At 40.2% G+C, this 24006-nt stretch overlaps 1 protein-coding gene across 1 annotated transcript in view; it reads right to left on the bottom strand.

Moving 5' to 3' along the window:
• Positions 1-13395: 13395 nt before the first annotated feature.
• Positions 13396-24006, bottom strand: part of CAMK4 (calcium/calmodulin dependent protein kinase IV) — a 144288-nt gene continuing 133677 nt past the window's right edge. Inside the window, exons 9-11 of the mRNA XM_061443073.1 lie at positions 19501-19627; positions 17273-17425; positions 13396-14990 (exon numbers count right to left, since the gene is read on the bottom strand). Coding sequence (XP_061299057.1) covers positions 14826-14990; positions 17273-17425; positions 19501-19627 — 445 coding nt within the window. The 3' untranslated portion in view covers positions 13396-14825. The remainder of the gene's footprint in view (positions 14991-17272; positions 17426-19500; positions 19628-24006) is intronic.

Below are 24006 nucleotides of genomic sequence, written 5' to 3'. Positions count from 1 at the left end.
TTTTATGGGGTTGTTTTTCATAGCAGACCTAGAAATTGAAAAATTTTGTGAATGAGAGGAAAGTTTCTGAAAGCAAAGTAGGCCTTCTAATTTGCATTATAGTAATTTATTCCTTAAACACCGATTGAACTGGCTTTGTATATTTTAACAGACATAGTCTTGCTGCTGCCAGTGACTCTAAACTTTCAAGTGAGTAACAGAGTAGAGACTGCTGGAGACAGAGAACTGAGGCAGATTATTATTTTTTTAATCAGTGAAAGAGCATTGTACAATTCTGTAGTTTTCAGCTGAGGAGAAATCATGAAAGGTGCTAAAGATTTTAAGGATTTATTTTGGGAATCTCACACTTAGAAATTTTTTTTCTGATTTAAGAGTGCAGTGATTGACAATGTAAGCTAATTATGTTATTGAATCAGTGCATAATTGATACCCTGCAGTTATTCCAAACAGTTGAGCTATAGAGTAATACAGAGCAAGAAAGATGTCCAGTTTCAGTGTGTTGTATTTATTTGAAACCAAAATTTATTTTTATATGTCTGAGGATTGAGAGGAGTGTTGTTAGTTCTTGAAGCAGAGCTGTTCTTTAACTAGAGCACAGTCAGAACCAAGAAAGCCACAAAATCAAGTACTTACCCATCAGAACCTCTGTTCCCACTATGGCATTGTTATCCTCCTAAGTTAGTGGACAATCTAGATGGAGCCCAAGACAGTAAAAACAGGAAAGCAGTTGAAAGGACAAAGCACATGAGCCTATGTTTTGCATATTAGGAGACAGTGGGAGATAAAGTAAATCACCTAGTATAGATTTCTGTCATCCTAACAGCAGCAGAATTTCTGCAAGATTGTGAGGTTCACCAGTACTAGAATTTAAGAGTGTTCTAGTTAAACTGAAGTATAGCTATCTGAAAGCGACTTCTGAACGAGGTGCTCAAGAATAGCAGAGACCAGTTTTTGCTAGGGAAATGGCATGTATATAGACACATGAAAATTATTTTTATATGGCTAGTATTTTTGGGGAAAAAAAAAAACAAAACAAAAACCCCAACAAAAAAATGAGGGATTTAGGCAATATGATTTTCTAATCTTTGCCACTTTAACTGGGTACATTGAGTTGGATGGGAAAGATGGCTAAAGATGAGGCACTTTTCATGTTTGGGTTCTGTTCCTTGTCTAACACTTCCAGCATTAAACCTTGCTTTTAGTTGTGCTCCTTACTTGACATCTGTAGAGACTGGACTAAGCTCAGTTTGGGGCAGTCTGGTGTGCTGGGGCTGGGAGGTAGACCAGTACTTCAGATAGATGCTCTGGGAATGCCACAAATCCTGATCTCAAATTTGCTTAACGTATAAATGTGAAATACGATGAATTTATAAAATATGAAAAGAGTGGTAATTGCTACAATAATCATAAATAACCAGAACTGTTTTGATGATGTGAGCTGGTGATTCAACATAGGAGGTTCACTGCTGTAAAAGTAGCCATAATTCTAGTGAAACCAGTAAAGTTGTGTCTTTGTTCAGAACATTAAAGTGTATCTTAACAATGGTTTTAACTGACTGTTCGGCACTTAAGAGATTGTATTTATATTTTGAATGCAGTTGCAGAATAAATTAAAACATGGATTCAACAGACTCGTGGTGTAGCTTTTTCAGTGCTTGTGCAGGCAAATGTAGCATTCAGTTGCTCTTTGGGGAGTTATTTCTGATTATGTGGTTCATCTTCAGCTCTATCATGATCTCTAATGCTATCAGTTTGCCTCCAAAATTTTATTGAAAGCCAAGAAATCTATCATTCCTTAGAAACTTGATGAGAAAGGTACACAACTCTGATATCTGCTGAATTGAAGTATCTTAAAACTGCATGTACAGGATTTTATCAAAGCTTAAATTCTAAAAATACATACGTTTTTGTTATGACCCCATGATTGCTGTGAAAGAACTTTACCATCTTTTTCTTAGTATAACCTAACTTTTAGCATGTTTAAGAAATGGTTTATTAAACCATCAAAACTAAGTTAATCCAAACCACATGAGCATGTAGCACCTTGCAATTACAGATGTACATTAAGGTTATAAATCATGCTGCAACATGTATTTGGACATGTATTAGCACCTGCAGAAACAAGAGAAAATGCTTGTATCTTATGTAGAACCTTTCCATGTTTGTTGTACTAAGCCTGTGTAAGGGCAGGAGAGTTTAGCATTTGACTTCAGAGGAAAGAGTTGCAGCCTTCTGTCACTGAGGAAAGGAGCTGTGACCTCTGAGGTACAGCACGCTCTTGTAGGGCGTGTGTCATGTCACTCTTTGCAAAGTGGGGTGGGAATAGGTATAGAGGCCACTTTTGATCTTCAGAAAATTACTAAGGACATTAATTAGAATAATTAGAAAAAAATAGTGATGTTTAAACCCATTTCTTGGTGAAAGAGAATATTAAGGTGGCAGAGATAATAATAAATCTCTGCCAAATATTAAATGTTGTCTAGGAAAGAATATACCCTGAACTCCTAAACAACAGTTTAAACTTTGTGCCTTCTTCAGTCCTCACTGAATTGTGTTGGTGGCTCAGTTTACAGCACAGATAAGGACTGATTATTGTGGGGTTAACCTTCCTCAGGATTGTGCCATTAGCAGGGAGAAAACAGGCACAGATCATAACAGCACATGACAAGAGATACCTGTGCATATTTCACAGCTGACCCATACAAGAAGAGTTATCACAGCTGGGTTAAGGTGACCCAAATCCCAAACACATTACCTGGAACTGTCTCTTCCAAAGTGATTTTTTAAAAATTGCTCTCTCAGTGATAGTCAAGTCAGTATGACTACCTGACAATCCTCAAAAATGTTTCTTTGATACAGGCAACACAGATGGAGCTATTAGGTCAGTCACTGCCCGAAGTGTAATCAGAAACTGACCTTGCTCAGGCCTTGTGTGGACCAGTTTGGCTGTGCCTTGAGCGCCTGGCAGAAGGCATTTCCTGAGCTCTGTACCTGAGCCTGCTGAAATCCCTGCTGGCAAACACCCAGATCTGAGGCAAGTTATGACCCTGGAGAGTAAATTACCATCCTAAGTAAGATTCCCTGACTTTCTTAGGGAATCAGGTCAATTTCAGTGTTGCTTTTAATTTGGGTTCCAGTCAAGGCAGCATTACAGCTAGGGTGTTACTAATTCAAACTCCAAGGCTCACGAGGTGCAGGGCATTACTTAAAGGGGTGTGTCAGAGCAGCTGCAAACATGAGTACTTTGTTATCTGGGTATACAATGCAACCCCTCCTTGTCTGTATACCTAACAGAATTTTGGGCTCCACAATTTGGAGGAAGAAGGAAAGAAATTGCAGCATCCCTGTTCACCGGAGTATGAAGGATGTCCCCACAAACCAGCAAACCTTTAAGCAAACCTTCAAGCAAACCTTCCCCAGGAGCAGGGGCAGCCTTACTGGTTGTACAGCCCCCTTGTTCTGTATTCCACCAACAACAGATTTAGCTTATTATCCAAACTGCTAAATTTTTTGAGGGGAAAAAGAAGGAGAAATGCTATGCCAAGCTGGAATTTATTCAAGACTGCTATATAAACAGGTAACAATCCATCTTTACATCTCCCTCTAATGATGACTATTGTTCCTTAATCTATGCTGAGCATTAGCTGTCAGCAAATAATAGATGTAAGCATTTCTAGATTTACTAGTTTATTTAGCATCAGATCAACCATGCAAGCCACTTATTAAACTTGTAGGCTTACTGCCATCAAAGCATATTCTCACAGCTTATTAGCATTTCCATGCAAGCAAACAAGCAGGTGCCTTGGTCCCAAATACAATACACTGAAATTACCAAACTTTCTGTATTTTCTGATTCAAATTTCTCTCTGGTTCATCTGCAGAGTATCGTAAAGGTAACTACACAAACAGGCTTAGTCTGAAGTAAAGGTGTACAGTTAAGCAGTCCATAACCACATAACCACTTCTATTTAGTGGTTAACATCTTTGCTAGTACAAGAAAACAGTGTTGACAATACAGGATTTCTTGCACATTAAGCGGGAAAAGAAGGACTCAGGTATACAGGACACAGAGCTAACATGAGAAAGTCTTATAGATAGGTGACATTTTTCATTTTATTAAGAGTCCAGCCACCCTTGCTCTGAGATCAATGAGCTTCTGTAACAGGCTTATAATACTTTGTGTTTTTTATAGTCAAATCGATAGCACCATTTGTCTGTTTGTCTCAGAAGCAGCAGCACATTTTCTAACCATGCAGCATATACTGTTGAATTAACAGAAGCACAAAATTCCCTGTTTATGATCTGGTCCTCATCCAGCCTCAGAGCCAAGAGCCACCAGGTCTCTTCAAACCAAGGGTAAGGGAGACACAAGCCCTTAATGTATCACATTTCTTCAGGTTAAAACCAGGTTAAAACCAGCTTACGGTGTTTCTGTGTGTCTGGAGAAGCCAGACAGACTCTGCTTGGTGCCTCTCAGCTTGCAAGGGCATGATGGTATAGCTCCTTGGGACAAAAAAAACTACTTCCCCCAGGTGAGACAGATACAGGTGAGACAGTCCCTGCTTCTCCCACTCCCTTGCAAGCTGGGTCAGCCATCCTTGGCTGACCATCCTATGTATCTTAGGTTTAGGAATTAGGGTCCGCCCTCCATCTTTCCTTCCCCCTGAGCACTTAATCACTTCAGAGATAATCTCACAAGCATAGGCATCTCAACACTGTGTATTCTGATAAAAAAATAAAACCAGACCAAACCAACCCAAACAAACAAACAACTCTCCCAAACAACAACAACCAACCAAATGATCAGCCAAAGCAGAAAATAATTTCCTTTATGGAACATTAAATTTCTGATATTTAATCAGAGGGATTAGCATGACTCCTCATGAAGATGTGGTGTGAACAAGGAAGTGGTTCTTGTGCATAATAGTTTACAGACGCAGCTAGGGGTATCTGTCAGCAGCTAAGTCATTTAACTGTTCTTGTTTCTGACTTCCTCCAGTAAAAAGTCTCTAGTTTTAGTCTCTTTTTTCCTGCAGTCAAGATGGTGAAGATTTGAGCAGAGCAAACAAGGAACCCGCCACCACAATGGGGGCAGTAGGTTGGTGGTGGCAACTAGCCTAGGACCCTTTGCAGGGTCACAGAATCACAGAATCCTAAGGGTTGGAAGGGACCTCAAAAGATCATCTAGTCCAACTCTCCTGCAAGAGCAGGGTAAACTAGAGTACATCACACAGGAACTTGTCCAGGCGGGCCTTGAATATCTCCAACGTAGGAGACTCCACAACCCCCCTGGGCAACCTGTTCCAGTGATCTGTCACTGTCACAGTAAAGAAATTTTTCCTGATGTTCACATGGAACCTCCTATGCTCCAGTTTACACCCATTGCCCCTTGTCCTATCACTGGACATCACTGAAAAAAACCTAGCTCCATCATCCTGACACTCACCCTTTACATATTTGTAAACATTGATGAGGTCACCCCTCAGTCTCCTCCAAGCTAGAGTCCCAGCTCCCTCAGCTTCTCCTCATAAGGGAGATGTTCCACTCCCTTAATCATCTTTGTGGCAATTCCCTGTCCTACTTGAACTGTGGGGCCCAGAACTGGACACAATATTCCAGATGCGGCCCCACCAAGGCAGAATAGAGGGGGAGGAGAACCTCTCTTGACCTACTAACCACAGCCTTTCTAATGCACCCTAGGATGCCATTGGCCTTCTTGGCCACAAGGGCACATTGCTGGCTCATGGTCATCCTCCTGTCCACCAGGACCCCCAGGTCCCTTTCCCCTTCACTACTGTCCAGCAGGTCAGCCCCCAACCTGTACTGGTACATGGGGTTGTTCTTCCCCGGATGCAAGACTCTACACTTGCCCTTGTTATATTTCATCAAGTTTCTCCCCGCCCAGCTCTCCAGCCTGTCCAGGTCTCGTTGGATGGCAACACAGCCCTCTGGTGTGTCAGCCACTCCTCCCAGTTTAGTATCACCAGCAAACTTGCTGAGGGTACATTCAGTTCCCTCATCCAGGTCGTTGATGAAAATATGAAACAGCCCTGGTCCCAGCACCGACCCCTGAGGCACTCCACTAGTCACAGACCTCCAGCTAGATTCTGCCCCATTGACCACAACTCTCTGCCTTCTTCCTTCCAACCAGTTCTTGATCCACCTCACTACCTGATCATCAAGCCCACACTTCCTTAGCTTATCTATGAGGATGCTGTGGGAGACAGTATCAAATGCCTTACTAAGATCAAGAAAAACCACATCTACTGCTCTGCCATCGTCCATCCACCTAGTTATTTCCTCATAGAAGGCTATAAGGTTGGTCAAACATGACTTCCCCTTGTTAAAACCATGTTGGCTGCTCTTAATGACCCCCTCATCCTTGATCCCATGAATCACTGTCATTCCCATGTAAGATAGCTTCTCAGGAAGGACACTGCTGCAGCAGGATTTAGAAAATCCTTCAAAGATGTATTTTTCTAAGTATGCATACAGTCATATTTGTCTCAATACACATACAGTTTGCTTCATTAAATGTTTCTTGACAAACTCCCATTTGCCACTAAAGTCTAATCCGATCCTCATAGCAAGCTGAAGAAGAGACTGGGGGCCATATTAATGGTACAAACAAAACAGCTTTGATGTCTTACAAATGAAAAGTGGGGTCAATGGGGAGGTTTTTCCATCTAGAGGAGGCTGGTACTGGATACGTTTGTGCTGCTTTCATAAATGAGAGATGGTGATGTCTGGAAAACAACAAAAATCAGGAACCTGAGACATTGGAGAAAATGCTCATAGACAATTATTCCCAGTCTAGTCAAATCCAAGAAACTCTCTTTGGTGTGCTCAGTAGTAAAATCCCCTGGTGTTTTTGCTGTGGGTATTTACTGTTTAGTGGTACTTATGGATTCATGATGGCACTTAATGCTTGTTCACGTAAAGTTAGCATTTGTAAGTAACACAATCATGCCTTGGGATCTGCTTTTTCCTAGATAACCCTGGTTCTTGCAGGTATGATAGCTATAATTCTCACAGTGCAGCACAGCTATTTGGAGCTAACATTTTGAGAGTTTTGTTGTTAATATCTGTAAAAACTGTGCCTTAATCTGAAAAGATCCTCTCACACTGGTGCCTTTATTACCGGGACTAAGCCAATTGATTTAAATGTGCCTAATCATTTTGGTTAACCTCAAGCAGAAGTGTAAGATGGAATTTATCAGCAACAGCTAAAGTATTTGACTCTTAAACAGACACAGATCTTTACCCTGTACTTGTCACACACCCTGTTTGGTTAGTTAAGTATGGTAATTTGATCAGGTAATTTGATAAAAATCAGGTAATTTGATACGGTGAGGTAATTTGATCACTGGACATTTGCAAAACCTGCAGCTCCTCTGACTTGTCCAGAAACGAGAGAAATAATTCCTTGGGTAGGATTAAAATCCCATTACCTCATCACAAGTAATGTGGTGCCCAACACTATTGCTTTGACACTGGTTGGACTTGAGCTTCCCCCAGGGCTGCATTGTTAACCCTGAAGGGCATGGGTGAAAAACTGTTGACATTGTGCACAATTAATTGAAATTTGTTAGATTAATAAAAAAACTTTCTTTCAGAAGGAGTAGCTCAAAAGTGACACGTCAGATGATCCTGAGGGCTGATATGGCAAAGCAGACCCCTATGCATAGTTCTGCGGGTGAGTAAATATAGCTCTGTGACTACTGGAGCATATTGACTCTGGGATAGATTACCTGCCATCTGCAGCTCTAAATCATGTCCAATGGCTTGTCTCAGCTTTTGAGTTACCAGAGTAACAGCCTAAGGTCTATGATACAGTAATTTCAATTACGAGAGCCATTGCAGATCCACCCAGTGTAGGGATAAGAAGTATAGTCTTTTTTTCCTCTTTGATAGACTTTCCCTGTGTGTACATATGCAGAAGCAATGATTGGCTCCACCCAGTTCTGTGTTATAAAGCAGATCATAATTTGCAGTTCCAGACAACAAATAGGCCCAAAGTTTTATGAACTGACTTCACTGTTTCTGCTGCCAGCAAACGCACTAACTGGCAATGCTGTAAAAAATAAGATGCTAAATATATCAACCAGTATTACATAAATGATACCAAGAAGATCACTGGTCATAGTGCACACAATATTTTTTCAGAGTTCCTAAGCCTGATGTGCTGCTCTGGACTGACCAAAACCACATCTTCTCCATGGAAGGAAAAGGATGCCGTTGACAAAAGATCTTCCTGGTACTGAGGGACAGAGCCTGGCATGGTGCTGCTCTTGTGCTACTTTGCTTTTAATCCCTCATCTCCAGCGGTAGCAGCTCATACAGCCAAAAGCCTCTACAGTCCAGATGCCTTAATTTTCTTTTGGGAACCAAACTCAAGGAGCTGAATTCTTTTCTGATTCTGCACAGCATTTGTTGCAAAGCACCAGACTATTTTTGTTAGCCAGGCATAGACTCTTGAGAAAGAAAACAAAAGATGCCAGAAAACAGCGTGAGTCTAGGAAATGGGGAGAGAAAAAGGAAGCACTTCTCCCTGGGTACTGTAACTGGTAATGACAAATCACACCAAGGGTGGGTCACAGAAGACTATATTTATGCTTGAACAGTAAAACCTAAACTCTTGGGGGCACAAACAAGAAAAAGAGCAGGTGCGAGACCATCTGACTGACACAAGGGCAACAGCAGATTTGTCAGGGCAGTGTAGCTGCGACCTGCCAACATCAGATGGCTCTTCTCACACTGACTGGCAGCTGACAGCTCTTCTTGGGTGCCCCACGGGGTCCAGGGACAGGAAAAAAGATGAAACATAACAGGGAAGAAAACCAACAAGCCATTAGCCATGAATGCATGTTAACACTTGTTCTTGAAACTAGAGTTTCAAATGGAAAAATCAGAGATGATAAGCTTTGCTTATTGCCACATAACACTCTGGGATGCTGCAATTTCTCAGTCAGACAGAAAAAAAGCAGCTGATACTATGGGAGGAGCTCTGTGCTACTTAGTAGGAGCAGACACATGCTCTTTAATATACCTTGGACAGTTAACATCTTCCTGATATGCAAGTTAAGGGTTAGTCAGTTCTTGGTCACACGTGCTGTGGATAGAGCATGGCTGGGCAGGGGCCTCTGGTGTGGTTTAGGGCAGCTCTAACCCATCACAAAATGCTGTGCTGGTGTTGTCACCCCGCTTTGGTCCATGTCCTGAGCATGCAAAATGACAAGGGCACTGAAACACTCTTTTTCCAGCTGCATCTTGCTGTGAAGGAGCCAGAGCTAGGGAAAACTCTGTACCATCTGTATTTATTAATCTTTCATATCTTAATATCCATTACACTGAATTTCATTCAGTGATGATCCATGTACAGGAGTATGTTAAACACTATGGTTTCAGTTTCAGCTGAGTAATGCTGGCAAAGGGCAAAAGACAGCTTAAAAGCCTATTGTGACTGTTAGCGCAGACATGGCTTGTACAGACTGCTCAGCAGTCTCTGCCTCTCTTTTGATAAATTTATATAGTTTTGTGTGCATGTACATATATATATTTTAATATGTATCTATAATTTTATTGATAAGTTTGGAACTGGGCCACTTCGACTATTCTGTTCCATTCCTGTTTCTGTACTATGCCTATCCCATAGTATTCGAATGCTTTCCAATAATGACTATGTTCATGACTGTGTTGTTCTCTGTTCCATTCTAGAGGGATAGAAGAGCATGCAGTGCGGGTACTTTTTTATTTTGCCTTTGATGGAATTTTAGTTATATGCATGTACATTGTTACATTCTTATATAAGTTAGAGTATTTACAATCCATGGCATGCTCTCCATATTTGCACTGACCCTCCATCAGTCTTCACTGAATTACTCTGGCCTGAAGTTTTATGTCCAGACATAAAGCAAATTTTTGCTTATGCAGAGAATCTAGAGTCTTGTAAGTAAAAGTTTATACATGTTCTGGAACTAGCATCTTTTCATTTCAGATATAACTGTACTATGTAATTATTTTATTTCTATTTTTCTCCTTTTCGTTCCTTATCATTGTATTTTCTTCTTATTTGGCAATGTATCTGATGGGTTTTATTTGATACAATATGGTATTGCACAGGAGCTTAGCAGGAAAGATAAATATACAAAAGCAAAATCAACTCTCACTACTGTGGTTGTATGCTGTAATTGAAATTACTCTGAAAGGGAGCAAAGGACATTCTTTGACCTATTGTTGTTTTATAAAGTAACTTTAAAGATGTTCTGAGCTGTCTCTTTGTTTACCTTTAATATCTTCTGGACTTGCTTGTATTTCTGCCACTGTTCTCAGTCTCATTGTGTGTCTTGCTTGGCTAGCTTCATTCCTGCTTTTCTCCCATATAAGAATATATTTTCTATTACCTGAACGACATGCCTACATAAGCTATACATTTGTAAGCTGAGCAGCAGCAAGGTAAATTCAGCCACAAAAACCTGAGTTCTTCACCAGGAGAAATATACAGCCTCTACACAAGCCACGAGTCAAGGCACTGAGCTGGGACTTATGAGTGCTCACTCTGTAAGGACGTAGCATACAGGGCACCATGCAAGGATAAACTGAAGTCCTCCATCCTACAATTTCGTACGCCACTCTTAAAAACAATCCCAAGAGCTGCACTGCAAGGCTCTGAGTTACAGTATTTCCCAGGCTGAGGGTCAGTTGCCAGTCATTATTTGGAAATGAGTGTTTATTCTTGAGAGTCCTCCTGCATTTGCTGCTTAGCAGATGCTGCTGTCCGTCTCCTAAGTTGAACACTTGCAACTCCTAGCATTTTTTTCCGTTTCCCTGCTGCTGGACTGCAGGACATGCAGTGCTGTCCTCACTTTCCCCACAGCTGCCTCTGTGTTTCACTTGTAGGAGAAGGATTGTTACTTGGTCATTGCTAAGGCCAGGCTGCCAGTAAGCCACAGCCAGAGACTCCCTGCTGATGTAAGCCCCTTCCAGAAACTTTCTGGTTGACACTTCTATGCTGCTGTATTACCATGTGGCTTTTCAGAGCTCGTTGAGGCATGGAGTCCTTGCAAGGGGGATGCTAGGCAGTTTTTGTCACTCTCCGTATGCCCAACAGACTGCTTGCTTGTGGGAACAGAGCCCTTACTACCCTTCTTCTGAAGCACATGCTGCATCATTTTGCCTTGATGCTCTTTTGCATTCAGAAGTTTGATTATGGTGTATCTGCATCTTTACAGCATGTTTGCACACTGGGAAGTCCAAACAAACCAGCACCAGGCTTATGCAGTGCAATCACCATGTCATCCACAAAATTGCAAACAAAAGTGTTTGAAATGAGAGGAAGTCTGTTCTATTTTAGAGCAAAGCTTCCTGAGCTTGTAAAAAACCCTGTTGTGTAAAGGCAGGACATGGTTAGCCATTTAACAGCCATTGGATCCTCAGCCCAGACTTCAAATATTCAATTGGCTAATGCTGTACTCTTCTGAAGGAAAAGTTTTGCTAAGTTTGAAGACTTCAAAAAGATGGCAAGGTTCTCCCTTTTGTGCTTGAAGGACTTTGATAATATGTTGAGCATTTTAAAAACTTAAACCTTAGTATTTCAACAGAAAAGACCATCGGTAATATTTTACCTAGTTTATAACTACATATATGCAACTGGTTTATAACTACATATATGGAACTGGTCCACCTCCAATAGTTTTTGGGTGCGTTCATATTTTTCAGCCACAGTAAGACAGACACTGGTGTTGAACTCCTGTCCTGGGTTCAGCAGTAGCAGTCATATTTCTCCTTCTTGGTAGCTGGTTCAGTGCTGTGTTTTGACTTTCAGCCTGGGAACATAGCTGATAACAATGATGTTTTGGTTTGGCCAAGGACTTTGTGAGCCTCATGCTCTGCCAAGGGGGAGGGAAAGCAGGGAGGAAGCAGAGACAGGACACCAGACCTAAACTGACCAAAGAGGTATTCCATACCACAGCACGTCATGCCCAGGATGTAACTGGGAGTTACCCAGAAGGGCTGGGACTGCAGGGTTGGAGGAGGTATCGGTCAGTGCTTGGTCGGCCTGGGGGGGGGGGGGGGGCGAGTTATTGGTCAGCTGGTGCTGAGGTGTTGTATTCTCTTCCCTTGTTATTTCCTTTATCATTATTATCATTGGTGGCAGCAGTAGTGATTTGTGTTGTACCTTAGTTACTAAACTGTTCTTATCTCAACCCATGGGAGCTGCATTCTTTTTGATTCTCCTCTCTGTCCCTCCAGGAGTAGGGGGAGGGAAAGAAAGGGGGGGGAGTGAGTGAACGAGTTGCCTGACTGGGTTTAAACCACCAGAAATCCCAAGTCTGAATTATGGCAGACGCCTCCAGGATGTGATTTTACAGACAAAAATGATGCATGTTAACAGTTCTTTCTTCCGTTACATGCATACACCGTAGTGTTGCTGTTCCTTCTCTATGATTCTGTCACACTTAAAGCAGGCATACTGCTTTGCTGAGTCACATACTGGCAATTCATTCAGCACAGACATCCTGATTGTTTTATATTGAGCCTAATAAACAAAAACTAAGCAAGAACAACTGAAACCCCAGAGCACAAGACTGAGCTGCCTCCAAGGCCATGCTGTCACAAAGAGGTCTCCAGCTGCACCACAGCAGTTCAGTTATGATATACTATTGTATAATCTGGCAAAAAATAACCTTAAGAATCAGCTGGGACTGCCTGTCAGTTCAACAAGCTGTGCCTTAGGCAAAAATAATTATGCTCAAGCACTCATAGATATGCACACAATGACTGTGCAGCCAGCTTTACTTCTGCAGATTAGAAGGAACTATCCTAAACCAAGGCGGAAACATTACAGAAATCCAGCCTCTTCCATCAAACCTTCCCACTGACTGAACTCATATGGCTTAACCACTGTAACAGCAGGAGTTGAATTGTGGCTGAGAAATGCGTTTATCCTGCAGTCACCTCCCAGGAGGTAAGAAAGGGAATAAAAAATAAGTGGATGTACCCATCATCTTTTCCAAAGTGATTAGTCTGACTACTTGTTTCCAAGGGAAAACCTGCAGAAGTGTCTTGCTGGCCTATTTATAGCTGCCATGCCCCCAGCAGCTGTTTCAGCTGACTTCAAAGTGTTGGATTCCCTCAAACCTAGGAAAAAAATGAAGGACGGGTGCACGTACTTTAAATTTCAACTGCACTTAATTAGGAAACCTTTTTGTACATGTTCAGAGTTATAAGAAATTGGTAAAAACTCTCAAGTACAATACATTCATTAGCATGCATTCTCACCTAGTAAAGACAGTATCTTTGATTTTCCTTTTTATATTAATCTTGCTTATATTTTATTTATCAAACCTACTATCTGAATAACTTCATATTACCCTTTAATTTCATCAGGAAATGTACCTACTGAATGTTTTATTAATGACTTTTTTCAGTAGCTGATGTATTTTTCAAGGCAAACTGTGCAAAGCCTAACAACATAAAAATGATTAAAGCAAAAGAGGAATGTTGACTTGTAGTAGGATGTTACGTAGCTATCAGTATTAAAAAGTTTAACAAACACAAATGACATTCTTGTACATCAAGTTCTTTTTGCCATTTCTGTAATATATCAATAGCATCACAAAATTCACATGCTGTCAAAGTGATAACAAACAAATGTAAATGGTCATACATACTGATGCATGTTAGTTTTTCAATTTCTATTATTTATGCTCAACGAAAGAATCAAGATACCTGAAAAGCTTGACCCTAATTTTGCAAGGTGATTCATGCACATCACAGCTTTTAACTTAAGACACAGGAGCTCTGGTGGATGTAAGATCTGTGCTGGTGGATCACTTTACAGGAGGGGTCCTTTGTTAGGAAAACCTGGACTAATTATGCTGACAAATGGAAACTGGTTATTCATGAGGTTAAACGATCTGGGAAGCAACTAGATTATACTGCTTGCTCGCAGACCTTGTATAAGAGTGTTTCTCCAGAGCAAAATCATTGGGTTGTGGAATAGCTTCCTTTAAGCATTTATAATTTGTATTACAGCAGGTTGTTCCCTTAGGCCCTATAAAAAAGTCTTTTAGCTGCACAGTTTAGAAATTAATGAATAAACATAATGGTTCAAATTTGCATCTCCACTAATCCTCTTTTAGTCTGTTTTGTTTAGCTATACTAGAGAATGAAATGGCAGAAATCTGAATAATTTTGGTTGTCATTAAAATACTGTATATAAATAGGAGAAGTCAGGATAAGGCATTCTCAACACAAGCTTGAGGAATGGACATTTTCATGCCTAGTGGAGCTAACATTTCAATTTCTTCTCAGAAGTAGTGGAATGTTTTTTGTGTATAGATCCCCAAATGCTTTTTTAATTTTAAAGATAAAAAGCATTATTTCATACATCAGTTTTAAAAGCATTGGAGTGGTATTTCCTTCCATTTTGTCTGCTGCAGGATTATGAATCTGGAAGGAAGCAGTTCAAAGAAACTCATGACATACAGAAGACAAATTAAGTAGTATTTCATTTCAAATGCTATCTAGAAACACTGGATACATGTATATGAAGTATACGCATTATGATAGGTAGTTATTCATCCCCATGATTTTTCCTGCCGGTATTACTGCAAATAACACTGTTTCCATGACATGCCTTATGGAACTGTTTACTATTTTCATAATCAGTCACATGCATTGAAGGTAGAATCGCCAGCCAGTGTATTTGGCACCCTTAAGCAGAACCAGAGAGACCAAGCTTACAAATCTCTCTTGCTGAATGACAAGTAAGCTGGTGTATGTAATGACAGATTTCAGCTGAAAAAAGGAAGCATGTTGACCTAAGACATTTCTTCTGGAGCTTCTTCTGCTTCCTGAATAGGTTTTTCTTCAGGTTTGCTGTCATGGATGGGAGATGGGTTACGGCTGGGCTTGTTGCTGTCATGTGTGCTGTGACTGCTGGCGCTGCCGAGGCGAGTTGATGCCACCACAGCTTTTACTGCAGCCTGAGAAAGAGAGGATCAAGTAAACATTCCTTAAAGGACCTCGTCTGTCAGCACTGCAATATTTGCATCATCCTGTTAGGGAACATAACTTTGTTTAGTCTTCATAGTAATGTCACATTTGGATACCTTCCTGGGCCTGGACAGATTTAGAAGGCCATCTGAAGTACTGGATTGAGGTATAAGGCCAGGTTGGACAGAGCCTTGGGTGACATGGTTTAGTGGGAGGTATGGTGCATGGGGGATTGGAACTAGATGATCTTAAGGTCCTTTCCAACCTTAACTGTTCTATGATTCTATTCTATGATTTGATAAAATTGCTGCATTCACATGATTACAACTTGGCCAACATGAACAGAATTTTTTTTTCAGCTTCACATGCTGCATTTGTTTTTAGACGCTACTTCAGGTTTCTCTTGTTGTACATGGCAAAAAGAAAGCTACCTTCTGTCATAGTGATAACAGTATTATCATTACTCATTCCACAGTTCATAAAGGAAAATAATATATCACTATTGACTATCATCTATGCCAAGCACAATGGTGTAGAGCATACAGGTAATTTCATACGCATGTGTATATAGGCACACACACTAGGGAGAAACTCTCCCATATAAGATGTCACAAAATTAAGACATACATTAAGCCCTTGCCTTGAAGAGTTTTATTGCCTCAAAAAACCCAAACATACAGAGGTGGGGAGTGGAAATACTGATCTCAGTTTATGACAACTCTGGGCATCAAACCAAAAATCTCATTGGGCATCAAAGGTGTAAAAATATAGAGAATCAAAATCAAAAAAATGCAGAAAGGTGGTGAATGTAACAGCGCACGTAGAATTAATTAAATTTATGATTCTGCTCATGCTCTGAAATAATTTTGACATAACAATGTTGCATGGCATCTTCAGTGAATACAGAGCAGACATACTGTAAGGCTACAGAAATCTTGAATAGAACATGTTCTACATGGGCAAAGTGTCACTGTGAATTATATCTACAGTGTCTGAGATCTTGGTAAATGACAAAGTTTTATTCTTTGCTCTGTGCAGATTCCCTGTCACCATTCCCTAGTAATACTGAAAAATGAGCAAAACCAAAGTTAAGGGTCATTATTTCTGGGTTTTGGTTTTTTCTTTTTTCCCTTTTTTTTCCTTTTTTTTCCCCATAGGAATTACAAAGCTCTCTGATGAGATGCATTTTACTGTTATTCCCCAGGGCCACAATGACCATAATTCCTGTGCTGAAGTATCCCTGCAAGTCTCTCCCACACAGACACAACTGAAGAAGAGATTAGGGGAGGAGAAATTTTCCCAATGTTGTGTCAGTTAGATGGCCAGCTGCCTGCTGTTTTCACCTAAAAATGTTTCCCTGCTTCTTTCTGTAGTAGATATGTAGACTAGATGGTAAAGGAGCATAATGGTGACTTAGAGCCTAATGTTATTTTCAGCACAGGTCCCACCTGCGCTCCTGCCTCGCAGCACCTCATTTCCAGATGAAAGAATGCTATTGCACATTTGCTGTTAGAGGTACCTGCAAATGCATGTTTTGGGCCTGTTAATTTCAATCCACACATTTTATGGACCTGCATGTCTGAAATGCTAATTCTAGATCATCCAAAAGGATGGCTTAAGCTCCTGCTTTGCATTGATTGGTATAGAAACTGAGTGTGGCCTACAGATCAAAATAAGCTGTAGTAGACTAAATATCTTCCAGATCTATGGATGCTCATGAATAAACCACTCAGAATTGTGTTCTTTCTGGTCAATACTTTAAAGATGTGTAAGCAGTACAGGACAGAGAGATGAACAGAAGGAAGGGAGGAAGAAGGGAAGAAAGGAAGAAAGAAAGGAAAAAAGGTAGGAAATTGCAAAAGCTATGTGCGTGCTCAGCAATTCTGTCTGTGTAGATGAGTTTTCATAAAATCATAGTATTGTTAGGGTTGGAAAGGACCTTAAGATCATCTAGTTCCAACCCCCCTGCCGTGGGCAGGGACACCTTACGCTAAATCATATCACCCAAGGCCTCTTCCAACCTGGCCTTGATCACTGCCAGGGTTGAAGCACTCACAGCCTCCCTGGGTTTCAATCAACTTCACACATTTTTATATGTTTGGCTGCAGACATCAACTAAATAAGCTTCAACTTCTTAATCTTCATCATTCAAATAAAAAACTTCCATAACTCTATAGAACGTTGTCTTGAAAAGTGTGCAAGGTTTCTGAAAGGCTACTGATCTAACTGCAAGCTTTTACGGCCAAATCAGAGACCATATTCAGAGACTTGCCTTAAGTTTACGCCGGGCATTGAATTCTTGAAGTTTCTTTTGTGCATTGTCCATATGTGCAAAGTTTGCTGCCTTCCCTGTGACCCATGGGTGCTGCAACGCCTGTAGAGTGGTAAGACGTTTCTTGGGGTCTAAAACAATCAACTTTTTAACCTGCATCACAAGGAAGATATACAGAAGACTGTTAAACTTCATTTACTTTTGTCAAACTTTACAGTTTGGGGCTTTGGTTTTGGAAAGCATCTTAGAGTGTATTTCTAAGTGGCCAACAACAATTTGTATGCAGGTCTTTTCATGTATTTTGTTTCTGGCATTCTTGGTCATCCATAAATAACATCTAAGACAGCCATTAAGGGGGAAGAGAAAAAGAATCAACTGGTTAGCAACATTTGTAAAAGTATGTACCAATGTGGCCTGTATCCGCCACAGGCATGTTTGTCTGAATTGTCACATAAACCCTAAAAGATTCTCATAAAAACCCCAGACAAGCAGTTCTCTTAGCAGTATCTGCACTTTTACATCTGGACAAAGTTTAAAGTGGATTTGAAAATTTAAATTCTAGTGAATGCAGCTCATGCAGACTTGTACCATGCAGTCACTGCTAGGTACGTAACAAATGAAATGATTCTTTCAGTCGCTGTAAAACATCATGGAACAAAAAGTACTGTACAATTATTACTCTCTTAGCCAACTCTGAAACTAATGCTGTTTATGCTATTCTTTCTGTTACCAAGACCAGGGAAGCTGCACCTCTCCAAACACAACAGTAAGAACAATAAGAATGTTTTTAAGAACAGCATACTGCACATGTACCTCTGGGAGTGGAACTGTACAAACTGCTGGGTACGAGTGTATACAGCCAAGCTGGATTTCATGGGTTTTGCTGGGCAAGTGGTGTTTTAAAAAACAGAAGGGTGAGAATGGAGTAAAGAAGTACATGGCGGTACTCAGCAGAGCCACATTTATGCAACTGTCCATATTCCACGTCCTGTTGAAGCAGAGCGTGAGTGATGCCACAGGGCTGCACCACTGCATTGTGCCCACATGTGAAGGGAGGACTCACTTGAGGACTCTGAAATTTCCCCACAAAGAGATATTAAAGAAATATGGTGCCCTGAAGTAGGTGCAGGAGAACCGGCATCATGATGAATACCTGCTGTGCATCCACAGAAGAGGTCAAGTTAAGGAGATCACTTCAGCCGAACACTCTAACTGCCTAGAGTACAGGTTTTGAGAGCCGTGGACATCATCCTTATCAAGTTGCTGTAGTGTTCAAACCTGGAATTCTGAACTTTAGCAAAATGGTAGGCACCAGTTTGGACCAAAGCTCTCCATATAAAATGAATGAGCAGCTTTGCTGCAAGCTGCTGTTTATCTGGGTTTTGATGACACAACAGTAAATAGTATTTTTTTGACCTAAGAAAAAAATCACATCTAATACAACAACTAAAACATACTTTGAACTTCTACAGTTTTTCCATTTGAGGCATTCTGAAGTACTTTAAAAACTTTTGTGGCACAGTTTGTATAAGCAATATGGAACTGAGCACTTGTTTCTTCAGTGCTAATGAAATAACAGAATTGTGCAAGTTAAGTTTGACTAAAAATCAAACCCAAGAATACCTGTCTACAGATCAATGCCTCCTGGATCCAATTTACGTTATCCAGTAATAAAAGCATAAGGTGCAGGTAGCACGCCAGGCCTTGCATTTTGCTAATGGACCATATTTAAAAGTAATCGGTCTTTCCTCATCTACTGAGAGAAAGCTTAAATGGACAGAAAAATGCTGTGAGGAAAAGTAGGGTGTGGGGGGCTTCATTCCTTTTATATTCTTCCTCAAAATTTCAGACTTGAGAACTGCACAAAATACAGGACTTCTATCTTTGTTCCTCTGAAGGTGGTTGCCTTGCAAAGAGGACTGACGAAGCACCTCAGTGCTAGCCTGAAAGGCAGACATAGATGAACACTGTGCCAGCTGCCTACAGTCTGTGGATTAGATCACATAAATACCATAACATCCGTGGGTCTGAGTGCAAAATTTCAGCAGTGGACTAAGAGGGGATGTATCACAGCACTATCATATACCAGAAATAAGAAGAAAAGCAAGGAGCCATCGGTACAATTATTTAACAAATCACTCTGCCTCCACTCAAAAATGGACTCTTTTTGTCAGTGGAAGTAATACTAGACAAATGCATATCCACAGTCTCATTTTTCCTTTACTTACTAAATCCTTGGCATTCAGAGACACATCATCCCACCAGGGGGACACAAAGTCATATTCACAGTTCAGGATTCTCTTAAACATGTACTGATCTCCCCTTTCATCATAAAATGGTTCAAATCCACAAAGTCTGCAAGGGTGAAAAAGAAAGAAATATTTCAAACATTACTTTGTCTTGGGTTGTTAGAAACAGTTTCTAGTATTATCTTTCCCTACTTCATGTCCTGTAGACCACTTTGGGAAACCAGACATGGAACTAATTCTACAGAGCATAGTAAAACATGGTCATAAGCATTCATAAGCACTGGGAAAGGCTGATCAAACTGTAAATTTTCCATTTTCACATGTCTGTAATTGGAACTTTTAATACAGGGAGTTTTCATAAGACTAGCCATGCAACAGTTGCTATCTATTTACCTTCTAGATTTTATAGCAGCTCTTTGCTCTGCTGGTCTCAGGCTGAAGTACCTTAGACTATTTTATCATTCATCAGTCTGAAACCTTTGCTCATCCCTGCCATCTTCTGTGGGCCTTCTCTAGTGTATGACTTTTTGAAGTGAGTGCAAACACCATTCATCATGGGCACACCACAGAGTTGCAAATTAGTGTAATGATGTTTTCTACTTTTCTTTGCTAAAAACCCTGACCTTGGATCTGCATTTTTTGATTGTTTGTAAGCACAGATATGTTATAGAGCAATTATCAGAAACCCTGTAGCTCTTCCCTGAAGGATAAGAATTAGCAGAGGAACTATAATTTACCTGTGAATTTAGAAGTTTTTAGATTTCCTGGACTGGTTTTTGATTAAGTTCATCGCTGTATATTCAGTCATCCTATCATCCACAAAATGTAAAAACCTTTAGCAGGTTTTAATAATCAGCCCTCATCTTTACTTCGGTAACCTATATACTACCAAGAAATTTTGTAATCTCACCATGGCTGTATTTATGAATATATTGAATAATACAGACCCCCCAAAAGATCCACACTGCTGGCCCTGGGGAAAGTGAACTCACAGAAGCTATTTCCATTTATATAATGTCATTTTTTTTTTATCTCTTCATTGCACTTTAATCATGCCTGCACACATAATCAGATGTTTAAAAATTAATTTCCTATTCAATTAATAAGTACTCTGAGCTGAAGAGGAAGTCTATCTGCTACTCTGCCTCCAGAAAGTGCAACTAACAATAATACTGTGTCAGGAAAGTAACAGCAGACCATAAAGAATCTAAAAAACGTTAACCTTCCATTTTAAGTTGCTTTTATATTTTGAAACCCAATCTCTGTGATTCCTGTCTTGAAAAAGGAGACATATGTAAAAGGAAAAAATGTGGTTTTGGGAGTGGTGTGTAGCCATGAACAGCTGCATCACTCTGCACTGCTGAAGAGGAGAAAACTTCCACCATAAGCACATTCTGAGCACATTGTTAATTTCCAAGTCTGGCAGAGATAGACTAAAACAGAACGATCCAATCTCCAAACACTGTGTGCTTAAGTGGGTGGGAGCTGGTCACAGTCCCTCTGCTGCTCCCCATCCTGTTTCTTGGCCTCTCTCACCACCACTTCTGAGCTTAGTTCAGGTCAGCTGCTGTTCCCATGGAGCACCTTTGCTGAGTTGGTTGAGTGCATTGTTGGGCCACTAACTGGTTAAGATAAAGCTATCTTCTAGATACCAGGTAACTGATGACCTACAGTAAAATCATTTTTAAGGCCTGTTGAGACTGTGTTGGAAGCCTTCTAAGTGATTTTCTATTTGCTCCTGAAAATATTTTCATTGTAACTCACTACTATCACCTACGGTTGTTTTATTAACATTTTTGTTTCAGCAGACAGATTTTTCGCTACATGCCAAATTAGCTGAATAAAACTGAAGGTGCCATTTCAAATTAGAAAAATTAAGCCAGGGTAAGACACAGTGTGGCTCCTTTTCATTTCATTTTATCATGAAATTTCATTGTATTATGCTGATTAATTTTTAACTATTAAATGAAGAAAAATCAATGCAAAAAGCTTCAAAACCAATTAGAAATGACTAGACAGTGTTTTGTGTCCTTTTAAGTAAGTTAATAAAAAATCACCTTGAATTAGTGTGATAGAACTATCACACTAACAGCCTCAAGCTGTGTCTAGTTGATTCTATGATTCTATGAGCGAGATCTACAATTAAGAAAAAATAGTTAACAGATCATTATATGCAGTTAGACAAAGGCTGTAAATAGGTAGGGATAACTGCACATATTTATGCTACATTTGAGGGTGGTCAAACACTGGAGGGGATTGACCAAAGACACTGCAGACTCACCATCCTTGGAGGGGTTCAAGACTTCACTGAACATGGACCTGAGCAACAGGTTACACTTGTTTTGAGTGGGGAGTTGGACTAGATGACCTTTAGAGAGCCCTTTCAACTTTGACAGTGAATAGCAGTGAATAGCAGTGAAATCCATGTGATTTTGACTACAGGCACAGCCTCTCTGTTGACAACTATCTGCATCTCAGATGTGTAGTAGCTGCAAGAATTTCTAACCTGCCACAGGAATACAAAAGGACTGGTCCTCTTTGCTGTTAAAAATATAAATGTAGCTTCTCTAGAATTATGACAGCTATCATCAATAGGTCTTCACAGAATCAACTCAGTTGGAAAGACTTTTAAGATCATCAAGTCCAGCCGTTACCCAGTACTGCCAAGTCTACCACCAAACCATGTCACTGAGGGCATCTACATGTATTTTGAACACTTCCAGGGACAGCGACTCCACCACTGGCCCGGAAGCCTGTTTTAGTGCCTGACCACCCTTGCAGTGAAGAAATTCTTCCTAATATCCAGTCTAAACCTCCCCTGGCACAGCTTCCTCTTGTCTTATTACCTGTTACTTGGTAGAAGAGATCAGCCACCTCCTCTGTCCATCCTCCTTTCAGATAGTTGTAGAGAGTGATAGGGTTTTCACTGAGCCTCTTTTAATCCAGGCTAAACCACCCCAGTTCCCTCAGCCATTCTTCATCAGGCTTGTGCTCTAATATAATTTGCCTCAGGAATAATTTTCTGCCAACGTATGTGTCTAAGTTTTTCTTAATCACATTGTAAATTCACTTTGTATTGGTGAGAAGATAGACCTTTATGCATGTCTTCTGTAGCATAGTAACTCTTACATACACTCAATTTTGGAGGCACGTACGGCAATGTATTTCTGTACCAGTACATAAGTGCAATCCCTCTACTAAACTATAAGACTGAGACATACAACACTTTCCTTCAGGCTGAAGGATTAATGAATTAGTTACGATAGATATACCTTCCTGGTCTCAGCTTCTTATCTATCAGAAATGTTGATCTACAAAGCTTGAAATAGAACAGTTTTAAATGTGGAATATTGTTAAAGCTAAGTGAAAGAGATGGCTAAGTGGATTTGACTAGCACCCTTTTGATCTGGCTTGTTCGTGTAGGTCAAATTTGATTTTGAGGACAGAGGAGAAGAAAAAGGGGAGGAAGAAGTAGAGGAGTATCTGTACTGGTGGTGTGTCCCACCCACCAGCTCACACACTTGTGGTTACAACAGTGCAGAGGTTTAACAGCTTGGGGGCATCTCCTGAACAGCTGGAAGGTTTTGAAAGGCTGGATATAGCAAATGACACTTATTATATTCAAACAGGAATTTGCTGTACATTCCTGCTTGGAGCTTGTCTACACTTGAAAACAAGTTCTGCTTAAGGAATGCTTTCAGTTTCAAGTACAACAGTGATCCTTTAATCACTGAATAACTAGGCAAGCCTATAGCTTAATCTAGGTATCTTTGTAAAGGGACATCAAAAGGCACCTCTTCAATCTCAGGGACAACCCTGCTGGCAAATTTCATACCTTTCTGCTACGCATGGACCAAAGAACTGATGAGAAATAATCACCTGCCAATATCTGAGATGTGACCTACTAAAGACTTGAGCCAGGCTTTGAGATAAAGGTTCACATTTTAAAAGCAGCAGATAACAAAGTGATAGATAGAAATAATGTAGCCTATTATTTATAGGCACCCAAATGTCCTGATTTACAGGACAAAACTTGTTTTCTGATACTAAACTGTAGTATATTCAGTGTTGATATATCCTTACAAGTACTTTTAGTATAAACCCTAGAAGATACAATTCTTTCTTTAGAAAACATAAAGAAAATAATTGTGTTATTTCACGCTATCCTTGCTGGACATAGCTAATGAGTCCTAGAAATGGAAAGAAAATGGCTGTAATACGTAAAATCCTCTGCATTTTTAAGGTGTATGTGTAAAATCCCATTTTCTTCCCATAAAAGGCATCATGCAAGTGTTGCATACAACCACACAATCCAGCTTAGCATTGGTGCTTCCAAGGGAATTAATTAAGTTATTAACTCCTATTAAGAGAACGGTCAACACATCAGATACATTTTTTCATTTTCAGTACTCTTCCTTCGACAGATTCCATCGATACAATAAAGTATTTGTAATGCAAGTGGCTACCTTTAAACACAACTGCTTG

The sequence above is a fragment of the Pezoporus flaviventris genome, unplaced genomic scaffold (genome assembly GCF_033815535.1).
Source record: "Pezoporus flaviventris isolate CSIRO_AGI_PZ_B2104156 unplaced genomic scaffold, CSIRO_AGI_Pfla_v1 ptg000285l, whole genome shotgun sequence".
NCBI classification, from domain to species: domain Eukaryota; kingdom Metazoa; phylum Chordata; class Aves; order Psittaciformes; family Psittacidae; genus Pezoporus; species Pezoporus flaviventris.
This window is presented reverse-complemented; position numbering and strand designations above follow the sequence as displayed.